The sequence below is a fragment of the Tasmannia lanceolata genome, unplaced genomic scaffold (assembly GCF_043159265.1).
Source record: "Tasmannia lanceolata isolate RefF3 unplaced genomic scaffold, GAP_Taslan_0.1 ptg000015l, whole genome shotgun sequence".
Lineage (NCBI taxonomy): Eukaryota > Viridiplantae > Streptophyta > Magnoliopsida > Canellales > Winteraceae > Tasmannia > Tasmannia lanceolata.
In genome coordinates, this window is record NW_027518692.1 from 28,724,775 (window position 1) to 28,739,108 (window position 14,334).

Here is a 14,334-nt window from a genome sequence, read left to right on the forward strand (position 1 = left end):
TTAGAACAATCAAGATCTGTCCTTGGTCAGGCTAATTATGCAGTTGAACAGTTTTGGCACTCCACCTAGCATTAAAGACATGGATGTTCTCTAGTCGAGGCAGGTTACCTTTGGGTCTCGTCAAAGCATCCTTCAATACCCCTTGCATAGTTCGCCGAGACTTCCCAATCTGTAAGCATATATGTGCATTGGGGTTAGAGAGGATTTTTAAGTGGTATTCCTAGTAGGACGGGCCATTGTGTTATTCACTAAGGCCATTGTCCTGTATTTAAGGCTTTGTAGAACTTTATACTAGTTGTTGACTTTGAGCGAGAAAATCAATTTTGAGGCACAAAATGCGGTTGATTCTGACCAACAATAAGTAGAAGGGAAATGATAAATGTGCCCCTTTTCATTACTTGGGACATCCAGGTGCAGTGCAGTGTATGGTGGCAATCAGGTTCATTCAGTCCTTACCATGTGATGTACAGCTGCCTCTTTGCAGTCATAGATAGAGTGCGCCTGGGTGTCCGAAGTAATGAAAAGGGGCATATTTATAATTTCCTAAGTAAAAATATCCCCCCTATCACCTCTACACAGGCATGCTTTGTATCACATATTTGTGCAATCTCCTTGAATATTCAACAAAGTTTCAAGAATAAGTCCAGAAATATCCTATATATCATAGGAAAATTAAAGGTAAACCATCTAGTTTATCCATAAGATAAGCATGAACATTTGTAAGAAAAGTAGTAATAATCTGAATATTACGGTTCTTAAGATTGTTGGATGTATTATAATGAAAGGGACTAATCTATGGCTTACTCGAACTCAAATTAGTGCAACTTGAGCCCAGATTTGGTCGAACTCAAATTGGTGCAAGAATTCGGAGTTACTCGAACCCAAAGTTTATAAACTGTTAAAAATTGCAGAATGAAAATGAAACCGTAAAAGCATATTGCACTCATCCTTTTATACGAAAACTCTTTGGGAAAATCAGATTGTTGATGATGATTGAATAAAGACTGAGTCATGCCATTTGGGCACTCTTCTTAAGAATCGTATCCGCCCCCTACGATGAAACCGAGCTCCAAGATAAAATAGCCTATATAGAAAACAATGTGAAACTCTCTCTTTTACGGAGAAGGAGACACCCTTCCTTTGGGAGGAAAATCGAAAGTGGACCCCACCCAGTCGATACCTAAGTGGACCCCACCCAGGACTGTAACATTCCACCATCCTCATCCTAAAATTAAACAATCCTGTCTTACCTGGTCAAAGTACTTATTTATGCTTCAAGAGAGTGAGAATAACATAGTCGAAAAGGGCAAAGAAGAGGGTCGGGTCTTCTTCTCCTCTGGCTGCAACTGCCCGTCTGATCATCATCGTCAGAGATAGATATGGTAAGAGAACAAAACTTTCTCTTCTCTTGGGGAGATTTTTTACCCCCTCGAATCTTCGTATATAGATCTAGGGTTTTTCTGCGATCTCTCTGAATCTCGTCCCTTTTTTAAAATTATTCAAAGGCTCCGGCATCAAAACCCATAACGAGCCCCATCCCGGACGCATGGTATCCGGCCTTGGCTTTGCTTTTGATAGCGTCCGGCCTCAGCGTCACCGCCCTCTTCTTCATGTAAGCTCTCTAACACGCAAACCCTTTTCTTTTCTTGTTGAAAAGGTAGAAAATTATGCATTTTCGGTTCTAATTATGTGTACAATTATTGATTCTTTATTGAATACTGTTGGGTTTTTTTTTTTTTTTTTTAAGGTCTGCTTAGGGTATTGAATTGGGTTATTGATGTTCATAGATATAATTATGTTGGGTCTCTTGATTTCGAGGTTTTGGATTCCATCCCAACCTATTCACGTAATCTGTTTGGTTGCAAGTATTTACCTTGTATATTAGTGGTGTGTAAGTAGTCAACAGGGAGGAGACAAGGATTGGATTTACCTAGAACTTACGTCGTAGAATAGTGGTAAGTGGTGTTTTGTTGTCAACCTCGTAGAGTAGTGGTATGGGGTGTCATTACCAATATATATATATATATATATATATATATATATATATATATATATATATATATATATATATATATATATATATATATATATATATATATTGAGAGAGAGAGAGAGAGAGAGAACATCATTCCCAAGAAACCCATGCAAATTCCAACTTTTATGTGGAATATTGCATGGATTTCATAGGGAGGGAACAAGGGTGACACAACACCAGACATGTAATGATTAACTGGAGACATTCCTGGTAGTCTCTTGGGATGTCAACACTATATTGCCAACCAAATAAGCGGTTTTACTGACATCGCACCAAATGCCAAGCAAAACACTTAAGCTATCTAGGCTTTTGTGCAACCAAACACACCCAAAAAAAACGTAAAAACAAAAGAAAGAATGGTAGGGAATCAGATGGACCCTGAAACTTGATTTCAACTGCGATGTCACAGTCTAGCTCTATGGTCAGCGTGGGGTACTTCTTGAAGTCATAGTTTCAAATTCACTCCGTTTGTTAAGATCTGTTAAGATCGGTTAAAAGTGTTTTTTCTTCTATAGGAACGTTGTCCTGCCACATTTCTTCATATCCAATCTGTAGTGGTTGGAAATTTGCCTACTTTAGGTTTAACAAAGAGATTCAGTTACGGAATTGTGGATTGAAGGTGACTGTCTAAATGCTATGTCTTGGCTTAAAAAGGGGAGCATCCTCCATGGAGACTTACAGGACTGTTTTGTGAAATGAATAATTAGTTGTCATTATGTACTGATGTTTCCTTTGCTCATATCCACTGTGAAGGTAACTCTAGCGCATACACATTGGCTAACCATGGCGTAGAATATAGTGTTTTAGAATTGTGGAATGGGATGGATGATCTCAAAGGCTTGAAATTGTCTTTTGGGATGTACTATATCAATCTGTGTTACTGTAATTAACTAGAATAGCGTACCTTGTACAAGGCCCCTTTTATTCTCAAAGGGGATAGGGTACCACGAATAAGAAAGGGGATAGGGTACCTTGTACGAGGCCCCTTGTGTTCTCAGAGAAATATTCTGGAAGCCATTAACTAGAATAGAGAAAACCGGCTTAGACATACATGCTTCCATTCATGTTTTCCACTTTTCCCAAACCCCACTCTCTTTGATGTACCCAAAAAATTCCCCCTCCACGTGGTCATAGCATCATAGGCCTTCTCCATGTCAACCCTACACACCACTACTAGGGCTGCAAATGAGCCGAGCCGAGCTTTGGGGTGTTCGGGCTCGGCTCGTTTAGTTTTTATGAAGGCTCGTGTTCGGCTCGGCTCAGCTCGTGAAATATTCGAGAAAGCTCGGCTCGTGCTCGGCTCGGCTCGTTAAGTGGAACGAACCGAGGTTAAGCTCGGCTCGGCGTAGAACGAACCGAGCTTAAGCTCGGCTCGTTTCAAGAATGATAAAAACATACATTTGTGGAATTTGAACCCAGGCCCCCTCTAAATCCAGTGCCTTAACCACTAGGCCAAACTTTCATCTGTGATAAGCAACCCACATTCTTTTATTATATATATATAAAACAAACATAATCCAAGCTTTAAAGCTCGGCTCGGCTCGGCTCGTTTATGAACCGAGCCTAAAAAGCTCGCGAGCTTTTCCGAGCCGAACTATACAAAGCTCAAGTTCGGCTCGTTTATTTGGCGAGCCTAATTTTTAGGCTCGGGTTTGGCTCGTTTAGTAAACGAACGAGCCCGAGCCGAGCTTTTAACGAGCCGAACCCAAACATGTTCGCGAGCCGGCTCGGTTCATTTGCAGACCTAACCACTACTTCATATCGTCCCTTCTTTTTTACATATTTAGGACTCATTTGTAGTAAGAATATCATCAAGAATTTGTCTTCCATCCACATTGTCCCTTGGAACGGAGATATGATATCCTCCATTTCCTTCTTGATCCTATGTGCTAAAGGTTTTGTAATTATTTTAGACACACTCCCTACTAAACTTATGGGCCCGAAATCTTTTACCTTTGTAAGTCCTTACTTTTTAGTTGCTAGCATTATTAAAGTAGTCTTTAAACTTTTGTTCCGCTTCTCACATTCATGTAATTCTTTCATCGCCTTACATCACATCGCTCTTGATAGTGTCCTACATCTCTTTATAGAATGCTAAGGTGATTCCATCTATCCGTGGGGCTTTGTCCTTATTCGCCGTCTTTAAGTGTATCTGATTGGCTTCCACTTTTTCTCTATCAATTTGTGAGAAGTTGATTCCACCTAGTCTTGGTCTTACACCCCTTCCCCTTCTAGTTTACAACTTTTTATAAAAGGAGATGGTGGTATTGACACTGATTATCTTATGTTCAACCAACACATTGTACTCTAACAATCAATTTATCGAGTTCTTAGTAGTAAGTAACTTCTACCTGATGTGCATCCAGTTCGGACCTGCCCCTCATAATTTCAAACCTTCGCTTTTTTTAAGCACCATGTCTATGCTTTTTTTGTCAAACCTAATCTTGCACATGGTTCTTGCAGTTAGCAACCGAACCTTAGTGTAAGCTTGGGTTGCCCGAATATCATTTAAGAGTGTATCTTCTTATAGGTAAGACTCAAGACTAAACTATCTTAATTTATAGATTGCTTCTATGATGCTTGGGTCTTTCAAAAGCCTAGTGTGACCTAAGTTATAAATTCCGTTTCGTTCCGCTAGGACGAGGGAAATTTTTTTTAAAAGTTAAAAATATGAAAAAATTCCAAAAAAAAAACCAGAAATTGTTAGAAAAATATAACAAACAATTAAATGAACCAAATATGTAAAAAAGACATCTTTATTACTTAAAAAACGAAGTTGTTGAAGCTTACAGTGGAGAAGTATGTAGGAAAGTGTAGTAATGGAAGTTTAAGAGAAAGTGAAGGAGAAGTTGGTGGGGAAAAATGGTTAGAGGGGTATATATAGGGGTGTAAGGGCTTGGGATGCGAAAAGACATAAAATACCCTTCCAATGGCCATAAAATGGTCATAATCGGTCATAAAATGACGGTAAAAGGATAAAAAAGCAATCCCAACAGCTATAATGGCATTGCCATATTTTTTCGAAAAAAATTGTGCATTTCAGTCAATTCCGGGCGAAACAGGGCATTCCGCCCGTTTCGTTCGGAATTCCTGCCGGAATGAAAAATATGCCCAAACCGTTCCGGATTCCGAGCCGGAACCGGAATTTTGGTCCATTCCGGCCGGAACGAAACGGAATTGATAACTTAGAGTGTGATTGTATCTTCTTATAAATTAAAAGTCGAGACTAAGCGAGGGAGGGACAGAGTTTTTAAAATTTTAAGTATACCTTTTAAACTAAACACCTTTGGCATCACGAAAAGGCGAAACCAATCTTAAGAAAAATAATCACCTAAATAGGAAAGCATACTCTTAATTAAGAGGAAGCGTGTTGGAGGCACACTTTTGTTAAATTTTTGGAAGTGAGATGAATTTAGCTTCTTATGTGAGCTACCGACCCAACTAGGGGCAGAACTTTCTATTGTGCCCCATTCTGATCGTTTTGCTTGAACGATGAGAAAATGGCAAGAAGTAATGGAAAAAGCTAAAATCAGGTAGGTCACGGTCTCATGACCATCCTGGCTGAGTCTTTTGCCACTCCAATTTATAAAAAAAATAAACGAAACTGCTTCATTGGGCACTGACAAAGATGACATAGCTAGTTATTAGGCAAAAGGACTTCATTTATCTTTTCCTCCGGCTTCTGTTTAGAAATATTTATTGTTCCTATGGCCGCAATATGTTTGAATTTCTCTAGATATGCTTTAATAGTATATGCTACTATGAACTAATAATTCTGTAGTAAACGCATCTTTCAATACAATCATATAACTGTAAGCAGGTGTCTGCATGTTGGTTCATTTGGGGTTGGTATGTCTAACCTGGCATGTGTCTTAGTTTCTACGTTATGTGTGCAAATTCATAGAAGAAAATTCCTCTGCTTGCAAACAACAGATGCATTTTGAATATGAAACCAGTTCCCCCTACTATAGGATATTTAGTAATAGATATCTTCGTTTTCTTTAAAAAAAATAAATAATTTGCTCCCCATTTCACTAAACTTTCTAGTTTTCAAATATATCATATCTTACTGCCATGAGAAAGAAAAGGTTTTTTTTTCTCTCATAATACTCAGATTAAAATGGATGCATTTGTTAGGACTCTTTTACATGCTCAACACAGGGAACATGATGATGCCTAGTTGAATGACTTCCATCTTCTATATCATTTTCTTTTTAACCTTGCCACTATAGGCTATGATTTCTAAGAACAATCATTGGAGGTTATCTTCTGCAGCTATGAAGCAACTTCATCTAGGCGAAACCGCAGCTTGTCAAAGGAGCTTACAACAGGGGCAGTGGCATCTGTTTTCTTGGTATGCTTGGGATTTCTTATATCTGCCGTTTTGTAGCTTATTGTGTCATGCCCTGAAGTGTTGCTAAAGCTTAAAATTGGTCTTCTTTGTTGCAGGGTTTTGGGTCTTTATTCTTGCTCTTGGCCACAGGTGTTTATGTTTGATTCCAGTTGCATTTCTGGGAAACAGAAGCAATACACGAGCCTTTAGTTTTCCATGAAAAAGAGACTTTTTTTTTCCCGACATTGTTAGTTAAGCACCGTTTGGCAACAATTCTGATTCTGTTTTTTAATTTTAATTTTGATTCATGATTCCGTTTTCAATTCTAATTTAGATTCTGAAGAATCAGAATTGTGTTTGGTAATTAACTAATTGTCATAACAAAAATTATTTTTCTGTTTTTCCAAAATCCACACATAAATATTAAGTGATTTGCTAAGCTCCATCGCAAAAGGCTTTTCACGACTGGTCTGTTGCACGTCAGACCAGCCACCTCGTGAATGGAGACAAAAGCTGTTGTCTTCATTAACGAACTGGTTTGATGTGCGGCTGGTGACCAGCCGTGAAAACCCTTCTGCGATAGGACGCTAGCAATTCCCAAATATTTAAGTACCGAGACAAAATGAGTGGATTTAGCTTTCGTCTTCGAGGTGGCTGGTCTGATGTGCGAGATGAGCCACAACAACGAATTGGAAAAGATATGATCGGCCCGTGGTGGGCCCAAGAACCAACGACCCTCCACATCCTTGGTGGGGCCTAACAGCACTCTCTGTACACCCTTGGTGGGGCCGAACAATTGAAAGGTGTAAATCTTTGATGATGGGCCTCATAGTATTTAAAAAAAAATACATACAACTATGTACAAACAACTTATAAGTGTTTAAAATTACCCACTTGGGCCACTTTTGAAATATCCAAAAACAATTGGCCTTAACATAAATAGGCCTGCTCATAAAATCTACTTCACAAGATGATCCTAACCCTCTGATCTGTAGACAGGCAACACCATAATGTTAGGATCATTACATTCAAATCGGAGGGTTAGGATCAACCTGTGGAAATGATTTTTGGGGCACAACCTATTTAGGCTGTGGCCCATCTAATGGACGGTTTGGATCATCCTACGGTGCGGGCCATACCGTACTTTTAATAAAGTGAGGAGTGCCATCATCAAAATACATTAGTGCTGATAACATTTCCCTAAACATATGGTAAGCCAACAATCCGGAATGTTATTCCATGCAACTTCTCTCAAATTTAACACCAATCATCACTTATGCCCCTGTCACAATCTCATGAATCATTCATCTACACCCAAAACAAACCTTTTTGTTTTTTGTTTTTTTGAAGTGAGGCTCATGCGTATAACAATCTCAACACATCATTATTTACATTCATAGATAGACATGGACAGACGAAAAAAAATCCTAAGATTTATTTCTTGAAGTAGGTCTCATAGGTACAACAGCCTCAACTCTTTATTGTAGCATTCATAGATAGATGGAAAGACAAAATATAATTTATTATTGCATCAAAAGAGAGAAGGGCAAATAGATTGATAGAGGAGTAATCCATGTCTATTATTGGAAAAGCTTCACATTGTGTAAGGGAAGGGGTACAGGGTACAAAGGCTTCCCATCTATATATGTCGAATACCCCATACATGCCCATACTTGAGATTCTCATCGTACATATATACTGAGAATGAAGGTCTCAAGAGGCCTTGGATACCTGAGAGTTCCAATCGGCACGCGTTTAATAAGATTTGTGTTGTACAAAGAGAGAGGCATTGGGGTTTGATGCATCCCTTCCTCCATTATTGTGTGGCCATCCAGTTGCTGCCACAGTAATATCCACATCTTTCACATCTAATGCTTCAATGGCAGAAATGAACCCATCCACCATGCAATCAAACACATAATTGTACTCGTACTCTCCGTTTCGAACCTAGATCGGTTCGTAACTGATTTGATCTTCTTAGAGGGAAGATCAGTCTCTTGATCCACTTTGAGGGGAAGGATCAATCCTCCTTTGTGCACAAGACACATCCTAGTTGGATTACCTAATCTAATTAACTCAGTCAAATGAAAACAGTAAAGATAAATCCTAACTTATCTGCTAGATAGATAACACTAATCTAGCCAACTTATTCAAGAGACCAAAACTAACTATTAAACTCCATGACACGTAACACTCTCCATCCGTTACTAGATTGTTTTCGGCAGTGAAGAGGTAGTGGCTGAGATCGATCATGTTGCAGCTGGTTAGGGGTTTTTTTGAGATGCACTAAGGGAAATGTTAAGGAAGAGTGGGGAGTAGGAGGAGGAATTCCAGGATGGGCAGTAGTTTGTTCTTGATGCTGTCCTTGAAGATACAGGTAGAGGGAGGTTTCATGGGGCCATAGGCGTCAAGATCGAATAACCCGATGGTTGTGGACACCAAGATCACGATCGTGGTGATGGTTTGGAGTCCAGTAGATATGCTCTTCATTGCCGGAAGCAAGTATTCGGAATGTATCGTGGACAATGCCTCCTGTCCCACACAGACATAATCAAACTGAATGTCTGAGCAAAATGGAGCTATGTTTCCATCATCAACCCATGAAAACCCCTCTAGAGGATTGGTGGCGAAATATCTAAGCTCCAAGTTTTTGAACAGTGAGGGTGACTCTGAGTTGGCTGTGGCGAAGGGCTTCTAGATCACCATAGTAATGTTTTGAAAGCCATATTCTGGAGATGTTGTTCTCCTTGCAATGTTTATTTTTCTTTTTATTTATTTTTAAAACAAAACGCTCTTCGTGTGTACTCCAAGCAATTAGCTTTCAATGAAGCAGTTAGTTACATATCACATTCAAAAGCTATAGCATGTAAAAGGCCCCCACAATACTATAATTTTCTTCCAACTTCCTCATACCCAAATGGGTGCAATGTTGGGGGGATCCCAAATACCCTATAATCCCCACATGTAAAATACTCCATGAATTGGGGCTCCACATATCAATATTTTCAACCCATTACAGGAAGTCAGAGTAATGCAAGAAATAAGCTCCTAAATTTCATTAGCCCAACATAGTACCATCATTTTGTTTAATGGCCCCCCAACATTCCAACATTATAAGTCATTTAGATTTCAGCTTACTCACTAGTCATCACAGGGCACACCAATTCGAGCCTGGAGTAAATCCTGGGAAGTTAGATGGTGGTTCCTGCCAACCAGTCTAAGCCCTCATAGAGACCATCACCTTTGAGAGCACAAGTCCCTTGGATATGCCATCTTCTGTTCTTCAGATCGTAGAGACCAAGCCCTTGGCACACCTCCATTGGAGTCATTGCTCCTTTCATGTCCTGTTTATTTGCAAACACCAATATGACACTGTTGAGCATGAAGGGATCGCTGATAATGGCCTGAAACTCTGCTTTCGCTGTTCCAATCCTCTCTCTGTCCAAGGAATCAACTACATAGATCAGTGCATCAGTATTGTTGAAGTAATGCCTCCACAGGGGCCTCAATTTCTGTAGCCCACCTTGCCCACCTACGTCCCACACGGTGAATACCACATTTTTATATTCAACTTTCTCAACATTGAAACCAACTGTTGGGACAGTTGATAACACTTCTCCAATGTTCAGTTTGTATAATATAGTTGTTTTCCCAGCTGCATCCAAGCCAAGCATCATAACCTTCATTTCAGTGTTGCCAAAGAAGGTATCGAAGAGCTTTCGAATGGCCTGACCCATGGCCGATTTCTCTGAAACCCTGAAAGCTTCAACGAACAAACGAGAAAACCATTTGCAAAGTGATTTGGATAAGGTGAAAACTCTCTCTCTCTCTCCTTGTTTATGGTAAAAAAATTAAGAGAGCTTTTTAACAACTCTTTATTGACTCGGCAACGTTTTCCTTGCAATGTTTAATTGTATCAGCCATAGCTGGTAAGTTGTCTCCATCTCTTCCAAAGTTAAAGCCCATCCCTGCATCATCATCATCATCATCATCATCATCAAAATAGATAATAAAATGGAGAGTCATGAAACAAACGTACCATTTATTAGGAACCCTTTGCATATGGTTTGGGTGGAAATCTTGGTACTGACCTCATCAAAACATAAGGTGTAAAATGGTGCCCCCTGCATGTGTTTGAGTGGAGATTGTGGGTCTCATCCAAGAGTGTAAAATAGTGGACCCCACCCATAAAAAAATGAGGTATCGATGTATTCGCCCTTTTTTATTACTTGGGAAACCCACCCCCTCTAGTGTAAAGGAGTAGTCATAAACATGGTTTTAAATTTCGACCGAAATCTGAAATTTCGGTGGAGACCGACACCGAAACCACAGAAAACCGAAATGGTCATTTATTTTGGCCGAAATTTTGGTTTTTCCGAAATTTGACACAAAAAATCTGTTTTTTTTAATATTAATTTAATATTCACCGAAATTTCGACCCAAATTACCGAAATTTCAGTAATTTCAGCCGAAATTTAATAATGAATAAATATTATTTTTTCGTTTTGTACCAGATTTCGTGTATACTATAGTCACTAGGTATATACATAGCCACAGTTCAATATGTATCCTGCGTGCCCTACCAAGCTCTTTACAAACATGATGATACGGTTTCCAAGTTCCCATTTAAGAGCCTGAAAGGCTAGTGCTTGAGAGAGAGAGAGAGAGAGAGAGAGAGAGAGAGAGGCTTACAATCATAAAACGCCTGAATCTTTTTCATCTGAGAGAGAGAGAGAGATCATTATACCACACCACGGATAACTGAGAAGAAGAAGATACCTCGACCCTTACACCCATCTTGCTTATATAGAGAAAGAAAGGAAAGTGTGCACTAAATTTGTCTCCGTCCCTTCTCCATTACTTCTCATAACTCTTAGGAATTTTTTTCATTTGACTTCTTCCAAGTGGTTGTAATTTAATCTCCACCGACTTATCTAACATTTTATATTCTTTTCGTATATTAATTTCTCACTACTGATCTCCAAGCTTTTTATATTCTCTATTTCTATATTCAATTTTTGCTACTTGTCAACCCACAAGACATTACCAATAATTCATTATAGAGTCCTCACAGGAACATCTATAGCTTGAGGCAAATTAAACAGAAAAATGGACATTCCTTTAGAAAAACTAAGGCCTACAAAAATCAACACTGCCAAATGAAACTTGAACGAAGCTTGATGCGTAAAGGGTTACTAGGATGATCAAATCAAGGTGTTGTCAATTTCAGTGGTTCAGATGGATCATCAAATCAAGGTCTGGTCAATATCAAAGGTTCAGATCTGTACTTCCTGGTTAAATCAATGGAGCTGGCACCTGTTGGGCCCACAAAGTATCTGTCTGGAAAGAGCCTCACAACCACACTCTTTATTGCATTTTTGTTTTGTTTTCATCATTAACGGAATGCTAAAGTCAAAGGCGTCCTTGCAAAAATGAGATGAAAGGGCGCCCCATTCGGTTCACGTCACCGAAGTGCATTTATAACCAGTGAAAAATGTATAAGTCGACGTGTATTAAATCGACTTTAGTGACGTGCAACCAGTGGCGGCACGGCACCCTTTCATCTCATTTTTGCAAGGGCACCCTTGAGTTTAGCATTGCTCTCATTACTATAATAATTGAAAGCCTTTCTATATTTCGCCAATTATGATAGATAAACCATTGTCATACTAAAGCAAAAAATTCACCTAAATCTCACCAACAATATTCTCTCTCTCTCTCTACGATTTGCTAGGCAATTTCGCAAGTACTTTTTTATATACGGATTTTGGGTTAGTGATGAAAGCATTCTAGGTATGAGTGGGGTGGGTTACTTCTCGTAAGTCTTGGGAAACGTTTTCATTTAATTGTCTTGTTCCTAGTCTTTGTAAACTAGTCTCCAACTTCAATGCAAGTTTTTTTATATTCTTTGATTCTCCTTCCTATCAACTTCTCTAAGAGTGATCCCTTTTATATTCTAGTGTACCTTTTCTTGAAAGAACTGTGAACTAGGCTTGATGGATAGACGGGCTAGGATCATCCAATAAGGGTGTGGTCAGTGACAACGCCCACATGGCCCACGTGTTGTTGGGTCGAGAAGTAGCTCAGGGAAGAGCTACCCTCCTTAATTCGTTTTTCTTTGCCTTTAAAACTTAACGAATAACGTTTGGGGATGGGGGCGTGGGGGAGGGGAATGATAGCAATCAGGTAGCAATACCCCAAGACATAAATCAGTATGCTAAAGAAGTAGAGGACAGGAGCCATGAAGAGAAACTAGAGGATCAAGCTGAGCATGAAGGGGACAACAGGAGGCCTAGACTTAAGCATCAACCTGGATGGTTAAAGGACTATATTAGTCCTTAGTTGTTAGTTAGGGGATAAATATGTAGTTAATGGGTGACGTGCAAGATTACACAATTGTCTCTTAGGATCAGGTAAAAGAGAATATTAGTTTGTTAGTGTAGAATGACAGCTGTATCAATCCATGTGATTGAATCCTTAAGTAGGACATTCAAGATCGAACAATTTTTTAACTATTACAGTACACCAGAGGATCAGAGATTGATCATCTCCTCTTTTCATTTAGAAGATTCTGCTCGTGCCGGGTTTCAATTGGCTAAAACTAAAAATTTATTGCATTCTTGGCGCGGGTTCTTGGATGCGATCCAATTACGGTTTGGGCCTTCTCTTTATAAAGATCATAAAGGAGCTCTTGCAAAGATTCATCAAATCACTTCGGTGGAGGATTATCAGTCTAGATTTGAAAATCTTTCCAATAAGGTCAGTGGTCTGTCCGAATCTTTCCTTAGTAATTTCTTCATCTCCGGCCTAAAACCTGATCTAAAGCGAGAATTGTTGGTGAAAAATCCTTCTTCTTTGTTACTAGTTTTTTCATTGGCTCGAATTTACGAACAAAAATACGATAACATGCGAAAATCATGGAAATCTACTTGGTCCAAACCTACAGGAAATCATGGTTTGTTACCAAATCCACCTAATGTTTCTGTTCCGGCACTCCCAGCACCTTCCCTCACACAAATTCCAGTCCGAACCAGACCACTTACCAAAGAAGAGATGAAAAGTAAGAGGGACAAAGGACTCTGCTATTTTTGTGATGAAAAATATTTCCAAGGGCACGATTGTAGGAAAAGATTATATCATCTTTCAGCATTACATGTTGGTACAGAAATTTCCTCCGATGAGTCTTTTCCAAATCTACTTGTTGAAGAACAAGGTGACATTTTTTCTTCCGACAAACCTGCAGAAATCAGTTTTCATGCTATGGTTGGCCACCAAAATCTGAGTACCATTCGTCTTACAGGAATAAATGCAGCCACATCAGTTCATGTTTTAATTGACAGTGGGTCTACTCATAATTTTGTCAAGGAAAAAGTGGCTACATCTTTGAATTGGCCTATTCTACCAACTTCCCCTTTCAAAGTCCTTATTGGCAATGGTGAATACCTTCTCTGTTCTAAGAAATGCTTAAAAGTCAAGCTTATGTTGCAATCACATGTATTCTTTTTAGATCTCTTCATACTACCAATAAAAGGGGCAAATATAGTCTTAGGAATTCAATGGTTGGCTGAGTTAGGTCCCATCTTAACCAATTACAAACTGTCCACAATGGAATTCACTTGGAATGATAAACCTGTAAAACTGGTTGGGGATCCTAACTGGAATCCTAGTCCTCTAAAAGCAGCTCAGTTAAAGGGGTTAACCAAAACTGATTCCATTGCTTCCTATTTTCACTTAGTTTGTCTCGACAATCCCTCCAATCCTACTCCATCAGGCAAAGACAACCAGGCAGCGGATGCATTATCATGAGTTGCAGATTCTAGCCATGTACTCAATTCAGACATTTGAGGACAGATGCAAATGGCGATGCCCGCACCAATATTCAGCATTTCTTCCCAGCTTCAACTTAAGAATGCCACCGATTCTGAATTATTAGAGTTACATGACCAGCTCCGTAAGGGATCAGCCG

General features: G+C 39.3%; 1 protein-coding gene and 1 pseudogene across 2 annotated transcripts; one reads left to right on the top strand and one right to left on the bottom strand.

Moving 5' to 3' along the window:
• Window positions 1–1,163: 1,163 nt before the first annotated feature.
• Window positions 1,164–6,691, top strand: LOC143847059 (uncharacterized). Its single transcript, XM_077355726.1, has 4 exons — window positions 1,164–1,382; window positions 1,506–1,612; window positions 6,311–6,389; window positions 6,485–6,691. Exons 1-4 carry the CDS (start codon window positions 1,380–1,382, stop codon window positions 6,530–6,532), a joined length of 237 nt encoding a protein of 78 aa, XP_077211841.1. The 5' UTR covers window positions 1,164–1,379; the 3' UTR covers window positions 6,533–6,691.
• Window positions 6,692–9,165: 2,474 nt separating this feature from the next.
• LOC143845924 (uncharacterized) lies at window positions 9,166–11,116 on the bottom strand (annotated as a pseudogene). Its single transcript, XR_013234565.1, has 2 exons — window positions 11,061–11,116; window positions 9,166–10,336 (listed from the first exon to the last, which is right to left on the bottom strand). The product of XR_013234565.1 is annotated as an uncharacterized LOC143845924 (transcript).
• Window positions 11,117–14,334: the final 3,218 nt, after the last annotated feature.